This window comes from Cibotium barometz, chromosome 10 (assembly GCF_041138505.1).
Source record: "Cibotium barometz isolate CiBa-2024 chromosome 10, ASM4113850v1, whole genome shotgun sequence".
NCBI lineage: Eukaryota > Viridiplantae > Streptophyta > Polypodiopsida > Cyatheales > Cibotiaceae > Cibotium > Cibotium barometz.
Window position 1 is genome coordinate 11,878,630 of NC_141055.1, and position 25,948 is coordinate 11,904,577.

Below are 25,948 nucleotides of genomic sequence, written 5' to 3' on the forward strand. Positions count from 1 at the left end.
ACTAGAGAGAGAGAGAGAGAGAGAGAGAGAGAGAGTAGCTAGTTACAATACATCGTAACACCTCCCACATAACACAAACTCCTTCAGCCCGAGTAACACAAACTCTTTCAGCTGCTCTTCCACTCTTCAAAGCTATGGCAAAGCGTTATATAATCTATTATTGGGCTGTAAACGTCGGCCTCTTTAGCAATAAGGAAATACTTTTCCACTCGGGCTGAAGGGTAATATAATATTGTTTTATTTATTTTTTTATATTTTTTTGACCAGCGCGGCCATCGCCTCACATCATGTGCGAAGGCTAAATCTGTCTTTCTCTCTCCCTGACGGCTACCATCATCAGAGAGCCGTCCGACAGCACAAGGTTTTCCTCCCTCTTTTGCCCTGGTTTTCATGGTTCTGATTTGCGTAAAGAGCCCTCCACCAGCACAAGGTTTTTCGCTCTCTATCTCTTGCCCTGCTTTTCGTGGTTCTGCGTTTTCCCACAAGTGTGCTGAGGATGCTAGGGCTTTGTAGAGAAAACTTTGCCCTGCCAATCTCATGTTCTCTGGCAAGGACATGGGAACTGCTCCTAGAGCAAGCGACGACGTTCAGCAGGTTGGGCTGCAAGAGCGCGTCACGTACATGTGAACGTGTGTGTGTGTGTGTGTGTGTTTCTGTGAGAGATAGTATATATATATATATAGAGAGAGAGAGAGAGAGAGAGAGAGAGAGAGGGGCGATGGCACAAAAACAAAATATAATTACAAGGGATCAGTATCTAATTTTGTGGAAGTTTGGAACTTCAACAGTCTGATGATGCACATTGAATTGCTGCAGGGCGGCCTCGTTTATGGCTATGTATCTTGTTTCTGCCATTTTCTGTGCATGCCTCTGTGATGAATAGCAAGGAAAAGCACTTGTTTTGGAAGTGGTGAAGACACATGCTGCTCCTGCCCCTCCCCAGAGAAACGTCGTTGTGCAGCTTCTCATCGGCAAGTGCAATGACTCCTTTTTGAAATTCATGTTAAAGTGGCTGCACTGCAAAAAGGTATCTGAAACTGAAGTCATACGGCATCACTTCCACGACCTCTGACAGCACTTTTCCCTGCTTGTTGGCAAGACATTTTTGCACAGACTTACCAAGAGCACTGGGTAGCTGCTCTGAAACCCAATCCATCAAAGATTCGGCATCCTTTGCAAAATCCCTCATGTACCAGTCTAGCATCTTTGGTATCACAACTTTTGTGGGTGTCACCCCTACGGCTGCTTGCAGGTACTCAGTTTTGGCAATCTCCAGCTCATTCTCTACCTCCTGCGGTGTATATATGCGCACCTGCAATCCATAATATAAATGGAACTGTAAGAGAGCATGATCCAATAGGTGGGAGATGTCTATAAACGACCCTTCAAAGCATAGGTCTAGTCCAGACTCTGATACTTACAGCAGGGGATGACCAACTGCCACAGCAAAGAGCAAAGCTCACCAAAGGCTCTGGCCATTCCAATCCATATGTGCTCCGCATCAATCCCTCCGTTTCTCTCTCTCTGCTCTTCCATTCAGCCTGTGGGGAATTCAGCACACAAGAGAATTTACAAATTTTGGCTGCATAAGGAGCTTTGTATCTTCAACAGAAAATGCTGACTTCAAACTCACATTTTCAAGGTCGCATGGTAGCCTTAGAATGAAATGCTCTATAGCCAGAGCACTAAGGAGATGGCCTCCGACGTTAATTACTGCCTGCATGTATGCAAGCAAGAGGGAGGTCAGTAAGTAATACGCATGTACCACAGTCAAAACAAAGAACTTCCTTCCATATTAACTTAAGGCAGCAGGGCCCCATGAAGGCCACCCATCAGTGATGTGATGGCCAGGCAATCTTTCCCATCCATCTAGCTACCTTTAACCTCAGACAAACAACCAACAAGAAGAAGCGTCCCTACCTTGCCCATCAAGGCAACGACCTCATGTGGGCTGTTTGGAATTCCATGCTCCAAAAACGCCTGCATAAAGCTGCCATTAGCTACGAAGACTTAAATAAATCGGCAAAATAAAATTCATTGGCCTCCACATACATGCATCATGCAAACATTGTAGATATTGATCCAAAAGGATAACTTCTGCTGGTGTGTGAGACCTCGTAGATCCACCATACGCAGCTTTTCCACTAGGCTCCTGTATCCAGAGAGGAAAAAAATACTAAGCATGTAGAAAATTTTCACCTACACGATACAAATGCTAGCATTACTTTACATTAATGTGTGTGTGCACGCCATATGTTGGGCAAGAAAAATAAGGTCACAAACTAAGAAGACTTGCATCAGTTTCTTCAGGAAACCGGCAGATCTTGGGATCCTTCTGTAGTCAAGTGAATTTGTTGTAATTTCCTGATAATACTGGTAAGGGCCAATATCCTTGGGTATGGACTCCTGACAGAGCTTGTATGGATCATTGAACTCAATCTCCTCCGTTACATCCCTGGATGGATTGTAGCTGGCACCATTTCTAGAAGTGAAGCTCCAAACACTAGATAGAGTGGAATGAGACACAGTAGACGCTGTCTCACAGTCTGAAAAGGAGCCTTGTCTTGTCAATCTCAGAAAAATGCTTGATAGACACCACATCAATTCTTCAGAGAGCAGATTTGGTTCCACGATCTCCCCATTGTTGAAATGTGAACTCACAACCTTGGACGACATTTCCAGGTTTTTCTTTGTGATATCAGCCTGCTCGAAGAAAAATACTAAGATAAGAACAAGGTTGTACGAATCGCCTGCATGCACTGGCCACAGTAGAGCCATACTACCAATTAGTTGTCATAGGATGGATACATGCCCATTGGCAGGACCCATCCTGGCCGGTCATGAGCCTTTATGGGATATCTGCCCATTCAATGGCCCGACAGAAACTATGCGCAACCAGCCTTAAAAACGTGTGATCTATTCAGCCTGAAGTTGCAATCAACAAATATAGATACTTACCATTGTATCAGAGTTCTGGTGCCAAATCTTGATGGATTTGTCCACTGTTTTTTGTTGATTCTCTTTCTCCAAGCCAGTTTCTTGATCTCCAACACTCCTACCATGGTATGACATGATGATCCTTGGTCTAGCAAGCTCTTCAACCAAATCTGGCTTATTATTGCAATTTTGTTGAAACACATACACAGGACTCTTTTGATGATTCAATTTCTCATGGAAAACTGTGTCATTTGGCTCCCCTCCAAAACCAGACCTTCCCATGATTGAGCATTCTATGGTTCTGTTTTCTATAACAGGTGGAAGAAGCTTCGCGATAACAGAATTTCTTTTTGCTTTGGTGCCATTTTGAAGGTGCCGGACCCGCAGCGGAAGCTTGGAATGCGGCAGTTCCTCTTTCGTGAGCACAGGTTCAGAGTATAGGTTTGGCTCTTTCTGTTGCTTGGAAGCAGAAAGGTATACTGCTTCATTATATAGTCCTTGTCGCAATGCGACAATGCATTCTTCCAGGTTTACAACCTCCTCTTCCAGAACCGCAACTTCCGCCAAAAGCTCTTGAACCTGATCCCATACCAAATGCTCTAATGAGAAGCTTATGGGATTGCTTAAGTTCTCAAGAATATCAAGGTACCATCAAGATACAAACTACAGAAGAAGTCATCAAACTTAAACACTGAGAACAAGGTCAAGGACCTTTGGAGCAAGGCCAGGGGAAAAACGTGGCAAAACGCCAAGAGTCCGCCTGAAGGCCCTTTCCAAAGCGTTGTGGGTATCAACTTCTTGCTTCCATTTCTTTTGTAAATTTGAAATCTGCAAGGGAGATTGCAAGCATTTAGAACCAAAGGTCAAGCAAAGAAGTTTCATGAGCACAGAGCTTTGAAAGGTGGCAAATATGTATATTCCCAAAAAATGTCCACTAGAAATTACATCTTTCTCCAAAGAAATCCGATATCCTCGACGAGCACATCGTTGGCGTGCTCTCTCCACTGCAGTTATCTTCACAACTCATTCAAAAAGACAGATAAGTAAGTATTCCCTGTCCTATCGACATGTTTTCCTTCATACCAGCAAGAAAAACAGGTTTCAAAACCCTCATTACCTTCTTCTCCACTGCATGCTTCGTACTAGGCTGAAGAGATCCACGACCCCAGCCTTGCATTGAAATCTTCTCCACGGTGGCATGAGTTCCACAAAGAGACCCGCTAACCAACTGGCAATTTTGCTTTTGTGACTATATGTGATCTCTCTCTCTCTCTCTCTCTCTCTCTCTCTCACACACACACACAACAACAACAACAACAACAACAACAACAACAACAACATGAGAGAGAGAGAGGATTTCGAGGACTTATACTGCTCAATGTTTTGCAATGTATTTAACATCCTCAGTCACTAAGTTCCTTGGTGCCTAAATACATCCCCAGCCTTGCATTGAAATCTTCTCCACGGTGGCATGAGTTCCACAAAGAGACCCGCTAACCAGCCTCTCTCTCTCTCACACACACACACACACATACAAACAACAACAACATGAGAGAGAGAGAGAGAGAGAGAGAGGGAGGGAGGGATTTTGAGGACTTACTGCTCAATGTTCTGCAATGTATTTAACATCCTCAGTCACTAAGTTCCTTGGTGCCTAAATACTCCCTTTCGATTTTACCTCCATAAAAGGAAAGCCCTAAAAAGCGACATGAAAGATGGAAACCATGGCAGGACACCCAAACTTCATGCGAAAACCCAGCATTAAGGTTGGTAAATGCTATAATCACTAGCTGTTGACAGCTAAAAAGTTCCATTACACTCCCACTCAAATTTTCAGAGTTCGAGAATCCAAAGGTCCAAAGTCTGAAGTTCCAAATCACAAGTTTCAAGCTAAAAGCATAGGCAGATTGTTGAATTCAAACCGGTAAAATAAAGCTTGAATTGCAAGCTTCAACTGGAAGAGACAAAAAACCATTAAGCATTGGCATTTCCTATTCATCCTAGTCTTTGCCTCTAACACCAAAGTAAGCTATGGTGCCATTCTCTTGTTGATTTGTACTATTGCTCTCATCATGCTCCATCAACTCATGACTTTCCATGTCACCAGCCTCTTATCCTTTTAAACCTCCTCTCATGTCACCATCACCTTATTCTTCTCACACTCCTCTCCAGATATTTTCTTCATGGTATGTTTTAATAAGAATTGTAAGAACTAGGGGCAGGATGAAGCTGCTCCCTAGACAGACCTATTGAGACGGAGGAGGCCTCACATGCTCTTCAATGCCTTGGTAAAAAGCTCCTGGCTTAGATCCTTACATCCACATATACTGCAGACTAGAACCCTCCGCAGAAGCTGACACAATACAAAGAGACCCAGGACTATTTAACCAAAAAACATGAGAGACCCTTGTGAGAGGACTAGATAACAAAAGAGACCCTCATGAGAGGACTATATAACCAAAAACATGAGGAAAGGGGGCCTCCCTCTCCAGTTGGCTGCTCTCCGAGGAAGGCTCATCGATGGAGGGGGTGGAGTAATGCCAGATCCGTCCCCCCCCAACCCCCCCTTCCTCCCTCCCTCCCCCCCCCCAAACCCCCCGCGGGGTAAGGAATACGCCTAGACTCCATGTGTGCAAGAAGACTGTGTGACACCACTGCATCCGGTCCGAGTCGCCTATAACGTGCTCCCATCTAACTGAAAGGGTGTGAATAATGTCCCTCCAAATAAAGCAGGTGGCTTTGATGGGAGCATTGTTGAATTGAATGCTGGCCGCCTACTGTAGCATCTGTTGGACAGCCTTGTGATGTGTTTCTGTTCCTACAGGCTGGCTAGACCTGTGTTTTGTTTCTATGCTCCTGTGGAATGCACGTAGACCTCTCTGTGGCTTGTGCTTAGTGCTGAAGGCTGCCTCAGGTAGTGGTATCAACCTGTGTGTGTAAGAAAGAGAGATGGCAGCCTAGGCTGGATGTGCACCCTTATATAAAGGTATGGGGCTGGCCAACCTGATGTAGGGCTGGCCGACCAGGCTTATTTGCTGGTCATGGACTGGAAAAGCTTTTCATGGGCGCCCTTCACAATGGACCCTAGCCCTTGTATAAAGGTATAGGGCTGGGCCGCTGGCCAACCTGATGTGGGGCTGGCTGACCAGGCTTATTTGCTGGTCATGGACTGGAAAATCTTCTTTTGGATGCTTTTCATGGGCGCCCTTCATGATGGGCCCTAGCCCTTCTTTGTGCACCCTACCCACCATGACCCCCATGTGTGGGTGGCCAATGGGCTGCCCTATGGCCCACATGGGTGATTTTTACCCATGGCCCCAAGAATATGGTGGTGTTAGTACCTTAAGAAAAGGATTCACACACACTGGGGCTTGCACATTTGTCCTAGACTTGATGACGGGAACCTGACCAATGGCTAATAAGTGCCCAAGACGACACAACGCATTAAATCATACAAGAGGGTTACAATGAATGCGAGGCGGGAACAACACTAACGTGTGTTGGTCATGCACAACTCTGACTACCCCTTGGCAGTACACTAGCAACTCATCCCTGGACAAGGGCTAACAAAATACCTAGTGTTTGGCCTTGGGGCCTTGCACTTGAGTTGGTGTAGTGCCCACGGCATTCAAGTGTGGGATGCATGTGACATCCCCTCCTACTTAGCTTGATGACAGGGTCGTCAATGTCATCGGCGGAATAACCTTCAATGATGCAAGATCTTTCTGATTAAACCTTGCGTCATCTCCTTGAGGGTCTTGTGTATCAAATGTTAATGCCGGAATGCAGTACCCCTTTTGAATGTTGGGAGTTACTGTGGTCTTGTGCTTCGGTATCCACTGAAGTGTGGTTTTTGGCCGATTAGGTGGGTGATGAAAAGGTTGGGTGTGCTAGCGGATGGCAGAATGTCCCCAAAGTCGAGTCGCTTACAAGGTACTACTTGTGCATGATGCTGAGAAATCTCATTCAAATGGTTAGTCGCAAATATATCAACAATAACAGAGTGTTATGCCTATTAAACTGTACACTAGAGAAATAGATTCCAAACCCTTTCAATTTTTCCTTAGATGATGGCCAATATCGGCAATGTCTATGTGATCCACAAAATGCTATCATCCCAGTCGACCTGTGGTCTTTATTGTCTAAACCACTTTATACCCAAAATCATGTATGCACCAATCAAAGATGTGACTAAGAAATCACACCAGTGTTGCATTCTGCACAATGCACGTAATCCGTAAACTCATTCCGTCCCTAAATCCAGTGACTGTTCTATCTATTGGTGTCAAATCTAAGTGAGCTTGTTGGGCAAGCCGCTTGAAAATAACAGCATTGGTATTGCCACATTCCAACAAGACTACGAGGTGGAATCGTGTTAAAAGTGCCACGGCACTTAAGGCACTGCTCTTCCTTTACAGCTCTTCTATCTATTGGTGTCAAATCTAGGTGAGCTTGTTGGCCAAGCCACTCGAAAATAATGTATTGCCACATTCAAACAAGACTACGAGGTGGAGTCGTGCTAAAGTGCCACAGCACTTAAGGAACTGCTCTTCCTTTACTAGAGTCCCCTCCTGGAGCTTCAAGCTTAGGGATAGTTCCTGATGACTTACCCTCTATTGTCCTGCAAACGACAGAAGTACTAATAACTGGCTTGGATGGAGGAGACTCTATGGGTTCAACCTTAACAACAAGTGCTTGGATTGAGACTAAAGTGGAAGAAGTTGGTTTCTTGGGGCGCTACCTAACGGAATGCAGCACTGGTGTGATATCAAACAAGGGAGAGATGTTGCACAACTCAAATGATACTCATTGTGATCATGGAACCACCCAAGTACATGCTTTTATAGGCATCAAGCCTCATCTTTTGACCTAGACCTTAATAAGGGTTCTAAGGGGGTGTTCACACTCCAAAATACCCAACAAAGGCCAATTGATTCTAGATCTCTGTTTGTATATCAGTCTATGTATGAAAAGCACTCGAAAACTGATGCTTAGAAAGAAACAAGTCAAACAAGGCACTCGAAAATTTAGCAACCCTGTCAAAAACAACAGTGCGAGGCAAACCACCTATCGGATACCAATGCTTAATCAAAATCCTAGCCACATCTACAGCAATTACATTGGCCATGTCAAAAACAATAGTATGAGGCATAGTTGCCAGGCGTTTCATGAAACACATTTCAAAAATGTTTCATAAACGTTTCTTTCAAATCCCAGACATTTCAAAAACGTTTCATACAAAACGGGGGGTTACAAGTCCCAAAACTTATATATAAGTTTATAATATGTATAAAATATGTTGCCTTCCCTGCAAAACAATATTAAACATGCATCATTTACACATTAAAACATGTTTTCAAGTTAAAACTAAAGAATCTGGGTAAAAAACACTTAACTCGTATAGTTCCCAGGTGGGCACGAATGAAACATGTTTCATTCGTATGAAACGTTTCATTCCATTCAGACTAAATGAAACGTGTTTCATTGCAACTATGGTACGAGGCAAACCACCTATCGGATACCAATGCTTAATGAAAAGCCTAGCCACATCTACAGCAATTCCATTGGCCTTGCGGGCTATAAGCATAACAAATTTGCTAAAACAATAAACACTGGTCAAACAGTGAGTGTTACGACTACCTGACCAGGAGGGAAAGTAGTGATGAAGTCCATTGATATATCTCGAAAAGGTCCTTAAGGAATAGGCAAGGGCAGAATTAAGCCCTACTATTTCCCATGGGAAACCTTAACTTTCTAGAAAATCTCCTACTTGGACACATGGTCAAAGACATCTCGCCTCATCTTAGGCTTAAAATGCCGCTCAAGCTTTTCTCCAAGGTGTTAGTCATTCCTCGATGACCACCGTGATGGCGTCATGCATGTCATGGAGAAGCTGCGGCCAGTATGCCTTAAGAACACAAAGATGGTTCTTATATAAGAGCCACCCATCAAGTATCATAAAATCATACGGCTCTATGGTTTCTACAGCTTTCACCCACTAAGCAACAAACACGCCTAAGCCTTGATACTGCCCACGCATCTCGTGAAGACTGTTCCCCTCGAGGTCTAGCAAACAAGGAGGGGAATACACATGTGTAGCTCCCTTCCGACTCAATGCATCGGCCATTGGATTGGCCTAATCTAGAAGATACTCGATCATACCACCAAACTCTTGAAAGATCTTACTCCAGCAAGCCTGGCGGTCACTCCACTAAGCACTAGGCCACGTCTGTAATCACCAAAGTGCTTGATGATCCATGCGAATGGTGAATACACGCCCATATAGAAACTCTTGAAAGATCTTACTCCAGCGAGCCTGGCGGTCACTCCACTAAGCACTAGGCCACGTCTGTAATCACCAAAGTGCTTGATGATCCATGCGAATGTTTCCAGTGTTTCAAGTTCCTGGATCACAACAAGGAGTTCTCTATCATGTACTTAGTAATTGCATTCTGCGGAGTTCAATTCAAGACTCGTGTACAAGACAGGATGTCCGTCTTGTTGCAGCATTGCCCCAGTGGCATGGTTGTTGGCATCCATGTTTACCACAAATGGGTCGTCCCAGGACGCTAGCTTCAAGCAAGGTGCTTGGAGAAGGCCTTTTTGAGCTTGTTGAAAGAAATCAACGTAGTGAGAAAAGGCTGTAGTTTCTCCTTTTGAGTCATAACACCTTCAGCGCATCGGAGAGTGGGGCTGATATGCCAACGAGCATGTTCGCATGAGAGTGGTATGCTTGGAAAATCTCAAAAAGGAACGAATATCGCACGTCGTGAGGCACCTCCCAATCGAGGATGTCTTGGACCTTTGCGTGGTCCAGACGGATAGCCTCCACACTAATGACATAACCAAGGTAATGGACCTCTATCACATAAAATTCAAACATCTCATTGATGAACAACTCGTTCCGCTCAAGAAGCTCCAAAACCTATTGGACGTGTAAATCATGTTGTTCCAAAGCGCGGGAGAAAACAAGGACATCATCTAAAACGACGAATACAACTTGCCAATCAAGCTCACAAAGATACGCATCATCATATGGTTGAACGTGGCCGGAGCACTCGTCAAACCAAAAGGCATAATGAGAAACTCATAATGGGCCTTCTCAGCCTGGAATTCCATCTTATGGATGTCCTTAGGGGCTATCCAAAACTGATGTACCCGCTCTTAAGATCTAATTTGGAAAACAATTTGGCACCATTCAACCACTAAACACTGTAATCAATGTGAGGCATGGGAAACTGACTTTTGATGGTCAGTTTGTTCAATTCTCGGTAGTCAACACATAATCGTAAAGACCCATCCTTCTTCCTCATGAACAAGCTGGGAGCCGCAAAAGAAGAAACACTTGGTCTAATGAACCCTGAAAGCAAAAGCTCGTGAAGCTAACAATCAAGCTCTTCCGCCATTGATTTGCTAAGATGATAAGGAAACCTACTCGGTGGCTCCTATCCTAAAGGAAAAGCTTGTGGAACTTGGCATAGAGCACCCGGTACCTATCCGAGGTGCTCACTTGGTCTTCTACGGTCTAGACAAAGACAACAACGCAGTTGGTGTTGAAATATATGATTTACAACTGATAAAGGGTGAGAGAAAGAGATCATGTAGGTGTGAACACACCCCAAATAAAGTGGGCATGTGGGTGGAAAAGGGATCTAGGGTTAGCCCAACCCTAGCCCTTGGTGGACCCTATATAAAGGGTAGGAGGCCTCACTTCTTGTAACACAAGTAACACAACACAACCAACACATGAAGGTGAAGGTCAAGCCAACTTCGGAGTAGCTGAAATAGAAGGTAATATAGAAGCTTTCTATACATCTTGTGTTCTTGCTCTCTCTCACATATGTTGTTCTATCTTGCCATCAACTATTGCTTCCATTGTGCATACTCCCCATAATTTTGACATGGTATGAGAGTCTTGCAAAGCCTAAGTTCCCCTTTTCTTTCTCTCTCAGTATCATAAGCCATTCACATCTTCATCAAGAAGGACGGTGGTAGAAGGTGGTGAGAAGCAAACAGGCGTCAAGAAGGAAGGCAACAAAAGAGCTTCATCAAAGAGGAGATTCCGTCATCATCAACAAGCTCTTGAAGCTTGGAAGAAGAAGAAGAAGAAGACGATCCTCATCATCAATAAAAAGAAGAAGAAGAAGAAGAAGAGGAAAAAGAAGAAGAAAACGCAAGTAAAATTGGTAAATCTCTGGTTTTTTCCGTTAAGAAATTCCGTCGATTTTTTTCCGTCATCAATCTTCTTCAAAGATTTCGAAGGTGCATGGAAGCTTCTTTTGTGATCATTTGAAGCACTGGAAGGTGTGTTGGGTATGTTCTCTTAATCAAGGAGGCAACATCATCAAAGTAGGCGCATCCAAAAACGCATCCCTGTTTTCCATCTATCAGTAGCGTCTGTCAATGGCCGTCGTCTTCTGTCCTTGCATTTTTTCGTCGCTGTCAAGTTTGGTGTCGTTTCCATCATAGTCCATCAACGGACTGGTGTACCTGCCCTGCCGCCTTGTATGGTGGTAAGCCAAGCTTTGTAAGCTTGGCTACTATAACAGTGTGGCAGCAGACAACATTGCCCAAGCAATGCTGTGCACATCAATAAGCGCTTCAACAAAATGCAAATCGCACGCATCAAAACGCAAAACGCATAGTCACGTTTTTTCTCACACACACAAAAAAGAAAAAAAGAAAAAAGAAAGAAAAAAGCACATCTTTTCTAAAGGCTCAAAAACTTTTGTTTTTTCCACCAAAGTTTTTTTTAGAAAAAAAAACCAACCTCTTTTCTAAGGTTCTTAGAAACCTTTCAAAGTTCTATTTCAAACCTTTCTTCATTTCTTTCAACCTCAAGACAAGCAGGGGAAGAAATTATTTTTTGCCATTCTCGCTTGGGAAGTGCAAGGTGTACACAATTTCTAAAACCAAGCAAATCGACGTATCAAGCATGAAATCTGATCCTAAATTTTTTTGATGAACTCATGTGCATGGAACTCGTCTACCATATTGTAATGGAGTTAGACATTGCCCTTGTGTTGATAAACGAGTGGTAAGACCTCTCCTAAATCAATGTTCACATTGGTGTATGTATTTCTGCATCATGATGAAGTGAAAGGTGAAAGCAAGAAGCATATTGAGAAACACATGCATAAGCTATTAAAACATGGCTGGCAGCCATGTGTTGGTCTATGTGACAGCTGGACTAAGGAATGTGAGGACAAAAGGACGAAAAGACTGGATGTATGAGAGATCAAAGCAAATCAATACAGCATGAAAGAGACGAGTGAGTGTATGTATACTAATGAATGAAATCTAGTACAAAGTCTCTCTGATGTGAGGTAAAGCATGGTCGGTGTCGAATGAGCAGAGAGGGCTTGTCCCAAAGATGTCTAGCAGAGAGGGCTGTTGTCCCAAATTTGAGATGCAGATGTAAAACGCTGAAGTATTGTAAATGTAGGCTGTTGCAGAGGTGTAGTATTGCTCCAGAGTATGAGAAGCACTAGTGCTGCAGATCCAGAGATGTAGGCCAACAATGACTGCAAGCAGAGAGTGCTGCGTTTACAGAAGCCGACAGCAGCAGCAGAGTATAATGCTGAGCAACCTGTTGATGTTGATGCACCGGCAGCAGCAAAAGCAATAGCAGAGTACAGAGAATAACGATGAACAGTGTGTTGGTGTTGATGTTGATGTGCCGGCAGCAGCAGAAACAGCAGCAAGGCATAACGATGATCTTCTAATGATTGTGTACTGTTGAATAATGAGGCTTTTTGTATATATATGTTGAAGGGGTGCTGGCCAGCCAGGGATAGCTGTCGGCCAGCAGAGGAGACAAATAAATGCCAAAAAACAAACCCTTTTGGGCTGGATAAAATATCGGTTTGGGTATATTTTCACACACCCCCTCTCACGCCAAAAGGGGAGCATGAGAGAAGATCAGGGGAATTTGGCTTTGGGTAAGGTGGGTTGTCAAGGAAGTAGATCATGTGCTCTTCGACTTGTGTAGAGGCTTTTGAGTTTGGGCGGTAATAGATCAATGCCACAATGCAAGAGGTTTTCACATGCATGAATGCCCATTTTTTGAGTTTTCATTCACCCATGCGTCCCAAACACAAACAGAATGCTATGCAAGGGGTATGCAAGATGGTAAATGCAATGTAGTGGGGGAGCCCCGCTTTTTGCCAAAAAAAAACTCTAGCCAAGCTTTTTGCTTTGCTTTTGTCTTTTTGCTTTTATATTTTAATAATAATAAAATATTACTCATCTTTTGCCAACGTTCTTGAATTAGTGCTTTTCTAGCTTTAGGGCCTTGCTTTTTGGCCCTGGAGTTGCCTTTTGGAAAAGCGGTTTTTAGCTTTTTGATCTGGCTCAGTCTCTCTTTCCAATGGTGCCCTTAGCTCGTGGTCAACTTAGTTTGACTTTTTGCTTTTTCTTGCTTTTTGTCCAAAACTGGTGCTTTTTCCTAAGCCAACTTCATGATCCATGTTCCCATGCTTTCATCAACCTGTCCATGTGTCCGAGCATGTCTTCCATCACGTGAAATAGAGCTAGGAGGGCCAAATAGTTACATACACAAAATCCTCATTAAATACTGGCCAACAACCTCGTAGTCTTTTCCAGTATCTTCCCTACCCATTGCCTGCTCTTGAAAAGGTGGAAAATTGTAACATGCAGCGGAAATATTCGTAATTTGAGAATCCTGTCACACAAATGCTCACGCCGTCTTCTGTATCTTGAGTTTCACAAGTTTAGCAATCCACTTTAAGACTTCAAACTTTAAGAGATTTGAGAGAGAGAGAGAGAGAGAGAAACTGTACACCGTATGGGGTCCCGAATTACCCACTGAAGGTCCCCCTATCCTGTTACCGGAACAGTATTTGCTTCAATACTTTGAAGAGACTAACGGTGGACTGACGATAAGCCAAACGCAAGATCTCGGAAGACCAAGAGTTAGGCTGAACTGTACACGGCTGTAGAAGCACCAATGATGTCCAATCTCGAGCCTATGCACTCTTCCCAATGGACGTAGGAAGGCTGCAAATTTGAGGCTGAGAGAAGGGGCTGATTGGGACTGTTCTAGACTATGTATGAATGCTGAGTTTTACGTTCACCAAGTGGCTGTAGCAAAACGATGCATATGAGGATGCTGAAAACTGTATGAATGCTGAAAACGCAAGGGGTACTAAAGGCTGAATGCTGTAGATGCTGCGTTTTACTCTATGGAGGCTGAATTGCTCAAGCATTGCTGCTCCTAGATGCTGATGAGGAAAACGCTGAAGGATGATGTGCTGAATTCTGCAATCGCTTATGCTCCTTGTGCTGAAGGCTCCAAGCGATGAGTTCTTCTATGATGATTATGATATGAATGAATGAAAGGACTACATGTTCTCAACTATTTATATGGACAAGGGATGCTAGTCGGCTGGCTACAGAGCTGGCCAACTGCACTTGTCCAGGCAAAAATATATAAATGATGTAAAAATGCCCAATAAATGCTGTAAATTATGGGAATAATACTAGATAAATTCTGATGACTGCTAGATATCCGAAGGCTTCTGCATGGTCTAGATGGCCTACATGCATATAGGATGAATGCTATGCCTAAATGCACACATGTGCTGATGCAAACTCTAAGGCTTCTACTGACTCTACATGCATGAATGTATCTCTTCAAGTGGGTTAAGAGACTTGGTCTGACGGACTGACTGTCTAAGGCTGAGAATGACCTACGTAGCTCATGCCTGACTTATCCTGGACTGAGGATTACAATGGGGTCATGGCGTACGACAATTATCATCCTAAAAGGTACTAATAATGTACAATGTTGCACTGATGATGATGAACCATCTTGTCACCATGCACTACAGTGCAGAGTGCATGTGACATTCCGTCCTGCTTAGCTTGGCGCGGCAGGTTCATGGCTTCCAAGTAGTCCGCCAACAACTGGGGATACTCTTGAAATAACTCCTCGTCTAGCCAAACGGCTTCGTGGGTACCTCGATCTCGGAACTTCATATAGAACTGACATATCCGTCGACTGAAACCATGCTTTCAATGATGAAGAAGGATCTGCTCAAGCTCGATGAATTCTGCTTTGTCTACCAGGTTTGGCTGCTATTCATCTGAAACATCAAAAACTTTTGGTCCAACATATGGTTTTAGCCAAGAAACATGAAAAACATCATGCATCATCCAACTGTTAGGCAACTTCAATTTCCTGGAGACATCACTTATCTTTTTAACTATTGGAAAAGGTCCAAAACTACGGAAGGAAAGCTTGGGACAATGTTTGCCCACTTGTTTCAATCTTTGTTTCATGATGCGCAGATAGACCCAATCCCCTTTCTTGAAGTGGACATCTCGTCTAGACTTATTTGCCTGTCTGCTATAAGCTTCTTGTGCTTTGGTCAAGCGGTCCTTGACTGACTCAATGATTTCAGAAAATGCTTCTGTCGTTTTATTAGCCTCGAGAGATGGAGACACCAATCTTGTTAAAACAGAAGAGAAACGGCGACCAAAGGCTACTTCATACGGAGTCTGTCCGACACTGGATGAATGAGTATAGTTCAAGATGGCTTGGACCAATGGAAGATAATGTTCCCATTTGGACTGCTGGTCATGACAATATGACTTGAGAACATCAAAGGCCAACTGGTTATAGATTTCTGGCTGGCCGTCTGTCTGTGGATGGAATGCACTAGACAACTGTAACTTAGTTCCAAAGTTTTCGAATAATGCCCTCCAAAAATGCGAGGTAAACTTGGAATCTCTATCTGATGTAATGGTGCTAGGTAAATCACAAATGGGGTACAGGTCAGAGTCACATGGGGACGGGGGACGGGGACAGGGACGGGGACGGGGAAGTGCCGTCCCGGGGACGGGGTCGGGAACGGCAAAAAAAAACCTCTTTTTTAAAAGCAATTTAGGAGTTGTATGCATGACATACATATAGAGACACACTTTGAACAAAATTTTACACCGAATAGACAAAAAAACAAGAGTCATTTTGAGCAAAATGCGCTAATAAAACATCGATGGCACACTGATTATGTGATTGATAGTCTGATAGATACAAAGAGATAAGTACATGCCTCATGGGCAGTGAGGGTTACAAAAAAGAGTGGGTACAAAATAGAGATACTAGATAGATCATAGATGATAGATCATAATAGATCATGGCCATTGGCAGTGGGCACAAAAAAGGTGAGATGGCTCAAGACTCAAGAGTCAAGCCTCAAGCTCCTGAAGTGCTAGCCTCGCGGGAGGCTTGGAAGTCGAAGTCGTCGATGCCATTTGAAGCCTCCTCCTCCCCCTCAGGCTGTAGCTCCTCCTCTACCTCCTCAAGATGCTCCTGAGCTGCAGGATCCTGCTGTGCCATCTCCCATTCGGTGAAGGGATCCGCCTTCCCTGTTGCTGTCGCACATAGCATGCACAAGTTAGCGCTCACAAAAACCAAATCACTTGCCCTTTGCACTTCAAGGCGGTTCCTCTTCTCAGAGGCAATGTGACTGTAAACGCTCCAAAGTTGCTCCAAGCAACTAGAGCTCACAGCCTGGCTAAGGATGCGAATAGCCAAGCGCTGCAACTCCGGCCCATCTGCTCCGTAATCCTCCCACCAAAGAGGAGACCCAATCTTGAGGCGGTCAAGCTGTGCATCTAAACATCCAAAAGATCCCTGCCGTGTCCTGTACTGAGATAGCTAGTCTCTGATCTTCCGCCTGATGGTAGGGTCGGGCTCTAAGCGCTCCAAAATGATCCGCCATCCCCTGCTTACTTCCTTGTCGGCCTCTTGCTTTCTGCCCTGGAACTCTGGATCAACCACAAAGGTAGCCGCATGAAGAGGGGAGTAGTAGGAGTTCCACCTGGACTCACATAATGAGTGGATCTCCTCAAACTCGGCCCTGTCTGGCACAAGCTGCTGGAGTGACTCGATCATGCGATCCATGGCCTCATAGACCTTGCCGATACATGGTTCACGGCCGTCAATGACTCGTAGAAGGTGAACAATAGGCTTGACCAAGGCGTCGAGTGTCTTCACCTTCTCCCACCAAGCGGCATCGTCGGCGCGATCTCGGCACGTTCTCCCTGTTGCTGATTTTGACTGCGGCATGGCAGAAAATTCATCACTAAGGAAAAGCCCTCTTAGGGCTCCGCCACATGTAGACAAGCGGCCTAGCATGAGGAAGTTGTATGCAAACCTTGTCTTAGAATACTTGAGGAGGGAAAGAGTGCTCCTTTTCGAGAACTCACGTCGCAGCCTTTGGTGGTTGAGGACAAAGGATACAAGCTGGTTAGCCTCCTCAATGGTGGGTGCAATCCATGGCAAGGCACCTATGTCTTTGAGGAGGTTGTTGAGACAATGGGCCATGCAAAAAGAAACTGTGATGGATGGATACATTGACTCAATGATGGTCCCGGCTGCCCTATTTGACGCCTCTCCATCCGCCACCATGCCGACCACAAGCTCCGGCCCAATGACCTCGATCGTGGACGCCCATTCCGCGGCAAGCACATCCACGGCCTTCCCAGTGCCACTCGCATCATGTGACTCGATGAAGTACACTTTGCCCCTTGAGTAGGCCACCACTCCATGGATGGAGCGCTTGCGCGTGTCACTCCATCCGTCTACAATGAGAGAGACTCCGTTAGTCTCCCACGTTGCCTTTGTATCTGCCGCCGCGTGCTCAACGGCCAACTTCTCCCTATCAAGCAAAGTGGTGCGAATCTTTTCCGATGAAGGTGGCACATAAGAGGGGCCATATTCCCCGATCTTTGTGGCCATCTCACGGAAGTAAGGAGACCTATTTCAAGTAAGGAAAACCATGTAGCATGTTAGCTTTTTTTGGCAATATGACAAATGCTTTGAAGCATGAGACATTTAAAAAAAAAAGAGTGAAGAGAATTGAGTCTCGACTCTCACCGTGCCGCTTGAAACGCAATGTGGTCGTGGTAGAAGAACCTAGCCACCGACCTATCCACCTCATCCTTCAATTTTGGGTTCCAATTCTCGTTAAGAGTGGATTGACGGCGGATGGGAATGGAGGCACCCGATGTGGATGGAGTGGACTTGAATGGTTGAGAGCTTGAAGCAAGATTTGGGTTCCTCTCCACCTCCATTCGCGTCGGTTGCTCTCGTGCTCTCACCACATCATGAGGATCAACGGCAACATGTCGTCCTCTCTTTGCCGCCTCGGCCGCCTCAGAAACCTTGAGCTTCTCAAGAAGCTCCGCTCGCTTCTCAGGAGTAATGCGTGCGCAAAATTGCACTTGATGACCGGCCTCGTGCAAAAAGTGAGCTCGCACTTTGTTGGCGCCGCCACTTCTCTTGTAGGAACAAAGCTTGCAATTCCATGCCCTTGAACCACCGCCCACTCCACGACTATGTGTGCACCGCCGGCCTCCTTCGTGAAGAGCCCGCAACGGAAGATGTGGCGGCGGCGCCTTCACCTTGAGATGCCATGAATGATGATAGTGTGAGAGAGAGGGAAGAAGGGTGCAATAGAGAGTTGCAAGTTGCCGCTTGACTCTTGAGGCTTGCAAGTCTCAAGAGGGATGGATCATGGAACTTGGAGAGAGAGAGAGAGAGAGAGAGAGAGAGAGAGAGAGTTGGCACAATGTAGATAGCATAGAGAGAGAGAGAGAGAGGGCTAACTTGCCACTTGAGCCTTAGGCATCATGGAGAAGAGCTGATCGCTTTTCCCGAATGACACAGAGGCGGTTCTTGAAGAACAACCAACCGTTCTGCACTGAATAATGGCCAGGCTCAGAAGTGAGGGCCAAATTGTATTGAGTACCAAACTCAAGGGAGTCGACATACTCGTCTTTCATGCTATCTAAGTCCTTCCCCATGATTTCGAGAATGGTAGACTCCTGCATTGCCTGGATGCTGGCCTTTCGACTAAGAGCATTTGCAACTAGGTTATGCTTACCAGGGAATGTACTCGATCATTCCTCCAAATTGTTGAAAGAGCTAACTCCATCTGGCTTGCTGATCACTCCACTGGGCACTTGGCATGGTTTGAAGCCACTTAAGTGCTTGGTGGTCTGTTTTGACTGTGAAGACTTGTCCATAAAGGAAAGGCTTCCAATGTTTGAGCGCTGTGATCACACCCAAAAGCTGTTTGTCATAAACCAAATAATTCTTTTCGGTGACATCCAACTTTCTACTGTAGTAGGCCACAGGTCTATTGTCCTACTGGAGAACTGCACCTATGGCTACATTGCTTGCATCGGTAATGACCTCAAAAGGTTCATTCCAAGATGCTAACTTCAAAACAGGCGCTTGTGAGAGGCAGCTTTTTGGAGTGCACGGAATGCATCAAGCGCCTTGCCTGTGACTGAGACTTTTTGTTTGAGTCTTCACCCCCTTGAGCAAGTCAGTGAGAGGTGCTGCAAGGTTGGAAAACTGGTGAACATGGGTGCTGTAGGCTTGACAAAGACCTACGAAAGAACGGATCTCTTGGGCGGTCTAAGGGATATCCCAATCTAAGATTTCCTGAACCTTTGAGGAGTCCAGCTGTTATATATCCGTAACGCCACTACGGGCGTTACCACGAGAGGGGACGGCCTCTGGCTCACCACCCAGCCATAGAGGAAGAATGAGGATTGCCCCTCATCCCCCAGGATATATAGTGTGTGGCCTGCCGTCCACACTAGCCTGGCCGCCCATGACTCCGCATGGGCATCCTCTCCCACTGAACCCCGGACATGGCCATCCGGTCTGCCGTCGGTCACACAGGCATTACAGCCTACGTGACATTACTCCCCCCTTAAGAAGAGTTTTCGTCCTCGAAAACAAACTGGGGAAACCTTTTGGAAATTGCACTACGGCGTTCCCAGGTTGCCACCTCCTCATCCCTATCTGTCCATTTAACAAGTACCTCTTGGTACACTTTATGTCGGGTTTGTCTGTCACGATACTCTAGAATCTTTTCAGGTTCATGTGGTATCTTTGGTGGCTCTATCAAGTCCACCAAAATCTCTGGAGAAACTGCGTTCTCTAACCCGTGAACTGATTTCTTCAGTTTACTGACATGGAAGACAGGATGGACTTGAGAACCCTCCGGTAACTCAAGTTTATATGCTACGTCCCCAATCTTCTTAAGGATTTTAAAAGGACCACAATATCTCGGAAAAAGTTTATCACACTTTCCCGTTTTCATGGTTTCTGACTGCGCAGGAACCTTGAGGAATACAAAGTCACCTTCTGCAAAGGTCACCTTTCTTCGTCCTTTATCCGCATAAGTTTTAGCGCGATCCTGAGCGCTACGAATGCTCTCACGTGCGGCTATGAGCATATCATTCATATCTTCAAGGAAATCCTTGACAGATTGAATCTTCTCCTTTTCTAGGCCTACAGCCATCGGAGATCTCGGCTGGAATCCATATATTAACATGAATGGTGTAAATCCAGTCGCTGAGTGTTTGGAGCTGTTATATGCAAACTCCAGTAAGGGCAAGCACTCTTCCCAATTAGATTGCGTCTTACTAACATAAGAACGCAACATATCCTCTAGAATTTGGTTAACTCTTTCAGTTTGACCATCAGACTCCGGATGATCTGCCGTACTCATACTCAGAGTAGTATCCAGCTTTTTGAAGACTTCCCTCCAAAAATGACTGTTGAACTTTCTATCTCTATCTGACACTATATTTGCGGGCAGGCCATATAGCTTGTAGAGATGTTCAATAAAGAGTTTTGCCAACTCTGGCGTTTTTACAGTTTTCTTTGTGGCGATAAACTTTGCCATTTTAGTTAACCTGTCCACTACTACCCACACCGAGTCATTCCCTCGACTCGTCTTGGGTAAACCGGTAATGAAATCCATGGAAATGCTTTCCCATTTCCCTTGAGGAATCTCCAGCGGATGGAGTAGTTCTCCAACCTTAAGACGTTCATGTTTATTGACCTGGCACTTATTGCATTTCAGCACATAAGTCTGGACGTCCTTAAACAAACTAGGCCAATAAAACTGTCTTTTTACTAGTGCATAGGTCTTCTGAATCCCAGGATGATCCGCACTTGGACTATCATGACTTTCTTTAAGAATTTGGGCCCGAAAGTCACCAATAGTTGGTACACATATTCTACCCTTGTAGAGTAAGTACCCATCGTCAATGGAGTAATTAGCATATTTCTCCCCCAGACGAAGTTTATCACTCCCCTTTGAAGCCGTGGCAGTCAAAGGTGATGAAGGGCCTACGTCAGAACTCTCCGGCTCCAAACTATACCCAGAAGACACGGCTAGTCTCTCCGGACTAACTCTCGCTTCCCTTCTCGTTGCACCTTCGGCCAGTCTCTCCGGACTAGCAATACGTGCCAACGAGGGAGGTGGTCGCGTCTGTGAAGAAGTGCGTACGCGTACAGCGCGCTAGACCTCTGTAAAAGATGGATCATGCTCACATAAACCACGTAGGGACTCCAAGAAATCATTCTTGAAGACTGTGAAACTAAGTTCATTAATCTGTGGCATGCGACTAAGTGCATCTGCCACCACGTTATACTTACCTTTCTGGTAACGTATCTGAAGGTCAATCTCCTGTAGAATCTCCACCCACCGAGCTTTTCTACCCTTCAGTTCATTTTGACTTGAAAGCCATTTCAGACTTTCATGGTCAATCCGGACCTCAAAAGTAGCACCATATAAATAGTGTCTCCACTTTTTCAGTGCATGAACTATCGCTAGTAACTCTCGCTCGTAAGCCGAGTAGTTACGCTGCGCACGATCTAACTTTTTACTCTCAAATGCAATTGGGTGTCCCCTTTGCATAAGTACGGCCCCAATGGCCTCATTACTAGCGTCTGCTTCCAAAACAAACGGCTCATTTGGATCGACAATAGTCAAAACAGGTGCAGCTGCTACGGTCACCTTGAGCTTATCAAAGCTTTTCTGTTGGGCTTTCCCCCAACTAATGTTTTTTGTTTTTGACCGTAACTGGTCAGTCAACGGGACTGCGATCTTCACGTAGTCCTTCACATACTGTCGGTAGAACCCCGACATGCCAAGAAAAATCTGTAGTTCCTCGAGATTCTTTGGCGCTGGCCATTTAAGAATAGCCTCTACTTTTTCTGGCTCCATCCGCGTACCATCGGATAATATGGTCAAGATAGTGAATTTCTGTTTCAAAAAATTCACATTTGCTCTTCTTCGCAAATAGTTTGTACTCTCGCAACAACTCAAACACTAGACGGAAATGCTCTATGTGTTCTTTCTGTGTCTTACTGTACACAAGAATATCATCTAGGAAAACTACTACGAATTTTCCCAGATATGGACGTAAAATGTTGTCCATTAGCGTCATAAACGTCGCTGGAGCATTGGTTAGCCCAAATGGCATGACCATAAACTCAAAATGTCCGAAACGGGTCCTAAATGCTGTCTTCGTAACATCTTCTGCTTTTATTCTAACCTGATGATACCCAGATCTCAGGTCTATTTTTGGTCTATTTTTGTAAAGTATCTCGATCCATAGAGTTGATCAAACAACTCATCTATGCGTGGCATTGGATACTTGTTCTTAATCGTTATCTGATTAAGAGCCCTATAGTCTATGCACATCCGCATAGATCCATCTTTCTTCTTTACTAGAAGAATAGGCGATGCCCACGGACTTGAACTAGGCCGAATAAAGCCTTTGTTCAAATATTCCGTTAATTGTTTTTCCACCTCCTGTGCCTCGGAGTGGCTTAATCTATAAGCAGGTTTGCTTATAGGTTTTGATCTTAGCATAACTTCGATGCCATGGTCTACTTCTCTAGATGGTGGTAAACCATCTGATAAATCATCAGGAAAAACATCCTGAAATTCCTCTAATAAATTCATTAAAGTATCTACGTACTTTTTCTTTAATGTCTCATTCACCTTGGATTTTTTCTTGTTTGAATCACATGCATGCCAAACAGGGTTTTCAAACAGTGGGTCTCATCCAAGGTTATTTTGTTTTCCTTGTTTGTCTACGCAAACATCATTTATCGTTTCATCTACGGAAACAGAATTCAAAAGAGGGTAACAAGCATATACCTCTGCTATCTGGTCTCTGCAGACCGCTGTACACAGCTCCATGGAGGAAATAAGTGGTGTCGCAGGGACAGTACGGTCGCCCTGCAGGGTGATGACTCTACCTCCGTGCTCAAAACATAGCGTATTATGTAAGTAATTCCGAGCTAGACTAGGGCCCAAGCCATACAGCCACTCCCTGCCTAGATATACGTCTGCTCTGGCTAAGTGCATGACCTGAAAGTCAAGCGGAGCCTCGTAGTCCTGCATAGATAATGGGACCCCCAATACTATGGTATTCCATACCGTTTTATCATATCCGTTGGCTAGGCCAACAGTATACTCATGATCACTCCGGGTCTCAATCAACCCCAACTTCTTGACTAACGAGTAGTTCAAGAAGTTGTGGCTAGCTCCATCATCAATAAAAACTGTGACTCTACGGCCACCTATAGTGCCATACATGCGCACCATGTCATGCGGACCTACAGTAGGCTGCCACATCGCTGGTGTCACTGAACAAGCGTGATGCTCATCACAATGACACACTGTCACCTCTCTGAACTCTGCGGAACTGCGAGGTAGTCTCTGCACTATATGCAACTGCCTAGAAGATTTACCATCTTTTTTGGGCTCGTTGCCACTTGTGCTGGCTTTAGGTTTTGGACACTCAGCCTTCGTGTGCCCTACTTCATTGCAATTAAAGCAGCGATTTTCCTTTCGCGCTTTAATATATTGCTCTTTCTTTTGGATTTCGGTGTCTCTTTTCTTCCTGGATGGTCGCGGTTTTTTAGACCAATGACCACCCTGTCCTTCCTGGTCCGTCCTATCCCCTTGTTTCTCACTGCGGAACCCTTTTCTTTCAAGGCCTGACCTCCTCTTTTCACTACTCTCGGCCCTGCTAGAACCACCACGCGCACTACGGCGCTTGATGTCATCAAATATCTGTGCATATTGAATTGCCTCTGCTAAGTCTTTAGGCTGTAAGGGCTCTACGTACTCAAGGTAATCATCTTTGAGGCCTCTCTTAAAGCCTCGCAATGTCTGGAATGCATCGATTCCCTTTAGCTTGAGTACTATCTCCCTGTAGTTTGAGATGTACTCAGTTAGGGATTTGTTCTCCATCGAGCACTTGTCCCATAACTCCCAGCTTCTCTCTGCCTCATTAACAGGCAAAAATTCTTTTCGAAACATCGTTTCAAATTCCGTCCAAGTGGTAGGGCGAGTTGTCAAACTCATCCACCACTTGTACGCTTTGCCGGTTAATGAGAGACTAGCCTCTACGGGCTGTATACGGCTAGGCTGCTGTCGCAGCGCGTGCAATCTGACCACTTCGCTAGAAACATATTGACTGAGTCCTTGTTTCTCTCCTTTTCCTCGCCACCAAAACTAGGCGGCTTTAAGTCTTTTAATAACGACGAAGCTGTCGCTACGGACGGCCCCGCAGGCGCATCGGCCTGTACTCCTGCAATTACTGGCGAGGCTACGCTCACCCATGCCGCAGGAGCTCGGCTACCTCGAGGAGTCGGAGTACTAGCCAAGGCGGCTGTCAATGCATCTAACCGTGTGGAGATGCTCTGTAGCATCGTGACTAAATCAGCCTGGACTTTACCCATAGTGTTCAGTTTGGCATTAAGATATTTAAACAGTCCACTAGAGAGCTCCGTCTCTGTCAGGACATCAGCAGGGTCCAATAGGTCATAGTCGTCGTCGTCATAATCCAAGAGGTCCTCCTCGGTCCCCTCGGCGACGTTGGTGTTCATGTCCTCTGGCTTGTCGGCCAGAAAGGAGTCATTTGCCAATGTGGCCGCTGCAGGCTCGCTGGGTCCTAAGGAGGGGTCAATAGACAAGGAGGGCGCTGGCGGATCACGCGTGATCGACGAGCACACTCCGGACCGAACAACGGTCGGGCATGTACGGCCTGACAATTCGGTCGGGGTCAAACCCGCGATCGAGGACAAGAGACTGGAAAAACCTAGAGAAGTAGAAGGCGGTGGGGACACACTACGCCTAGCAGACATTTTTAATTCTTGCAAAAAATAATGCGAGAACTCGGAAATTACTAAAAAAAAAACGCTAATAAAATGAGCAGTGGTGGAGAGAGAATAGTCACCCCCCTTTACGGTCGCCTGTCGATTTATGTTGCGCTGCGAGCCTCTACAAGGACAATTCCGGGATGCTCCGATCCACGAGAAAAATGCCTGCAACTCATATCAAAAATAAATTTTTGTTCGGGAAGCTGTGCCTTGCCGGGATTATCCCTTGCGGGGATTATCCCTCCTCCCCAACCGAGAGAGAGGATTTATTTGAATTTAGTTCATTTTTAATTTCATTAAAAATGAATAATGAAATATGTATTAAAAAAATAAATATTTTTTTTTGTTTTTTCTGTTTTCTTCTCCTCTCGCTGGTGGCCGCTGATGGCTGGCCGGCCCCCTTGGCTTGGCTGGCGTTGTGGCTGCTTTGGCCGCCGCCGAATGGCTGGCCGCCGCCGCCGCCGCCGCCGCTTGGCTGGCCGCCTAGGCCTGGCTGGCCTGGCTAGCCACGCAGGCCGGCTTCAACGCAAGCCAGCGCTCACGCAACGCTCAGACGGCGACCCCCTCAATTACTCGCTGGTTTTCGCTGGTTTTCGAGTTGTTGCCAACGTATTCTTCCAGCATCGCCATTGTATTCTTCCAGCATCTCAAGCTGGGCATCAACGCCATAGACCCTTCGCGTTGACTCTTCGCCTTTCCAAGGCAAACGGGTATGTGCCTTCGTTTTTCCAAGGCAAGCCCCCCCCCCTTCGCACAACAACGCTACACCGTAGACAGTGAGGTCGTGGGCTGCTGTTCGCCCCTCCACACACCGTAGACAAACGTTGCCTAACCAGGCGACTTCTCTACCAAACGAAAAATATACTCGCAGATAAGCTTCAACACAGGAAAAAAAAACGAGAAGCTTACCTCCAATTTTCTTGCTTGCTGTGTGTGACGGGGGGAGAGAGAGAGAGAGAGAGAGAGAGAGAGAGAGAGAGAGAGTTCTTCCCT

The 25,948-nt window shown here is 45.4% G+C and overlaps 1 protein-coding gene across 7 annotated transcripts in view; it reads right to left on the reverse strand.

Annotated features, from left to right (window-relative positions):
- Nucleotides 1-721: 721 nt before the first annotated feature.
- The window catches only part of LOC147634558 (uncharacterized), a 59,888-nt gene continuing 34,661 nt past the window's right edge, over nucleotides 722-25,948 (reverse strand). For 4 of the 7 annotated variants that reach the window (XM_086803665.1, XM_086803663.1, XM_086803662.1 and 1 more), the window contains exons 3-12: nucleotides 4,055-4,165; nucleotides 3,883-3,951; nucleotides 3,649-3,765; nucleotides 2,959-3,516; nucleotides 2,297-2,703; nucleotides 2,053-2,152; nucleotides 1,921-1,980; nucleotides 1,634-1,717; nucleotides 1,422-1,541; nucleotides 722-1,312 (exon numbers count right to left, since the gene is read on the reverse strand). In XM_086803665.1, coding sequence (XP_086659791.1) covers nucleotides 1,004-1,312; nucleotides 1,422-1,541; nucleotides 1,634-1,717; nucleotides 1,921-1,980; nucleotides 2,053-2,152; nucleotides 2,297-2,703; nucleotides 2,959-3,516; nucleotides 3,649-3,765; nucleotides 3,883-3,951; nucleotides 4,055-4,114 — 1,884 coding nt within the window. In that variant the 5' untranslated portion in view covers nucleotides 4,115-4,165 and the 3' untranslated portion in view covers nucleotides 722-1,003. Of the gene's footprint in view, nucleotides 1,313-1,421; nucleotides 1,542-1,633; nucleotides 1,718-1,920; nucleotides 1,981-2,052; nucleotides 2,153-2,296; nucleotides 2,704-2,958; nucleotides 3,517-3,648; nucleotides 3,766-3,882; nucleotides 3,952-4,054; nucleotides 4,166-22,943; nucleotides 25,121-25,948 lie in introns of those variants that run through there. The other 3 variants (XM_086803661.1, XM_086803660.1, XM_086803659.1) reach the window with 3 other exon arrangements.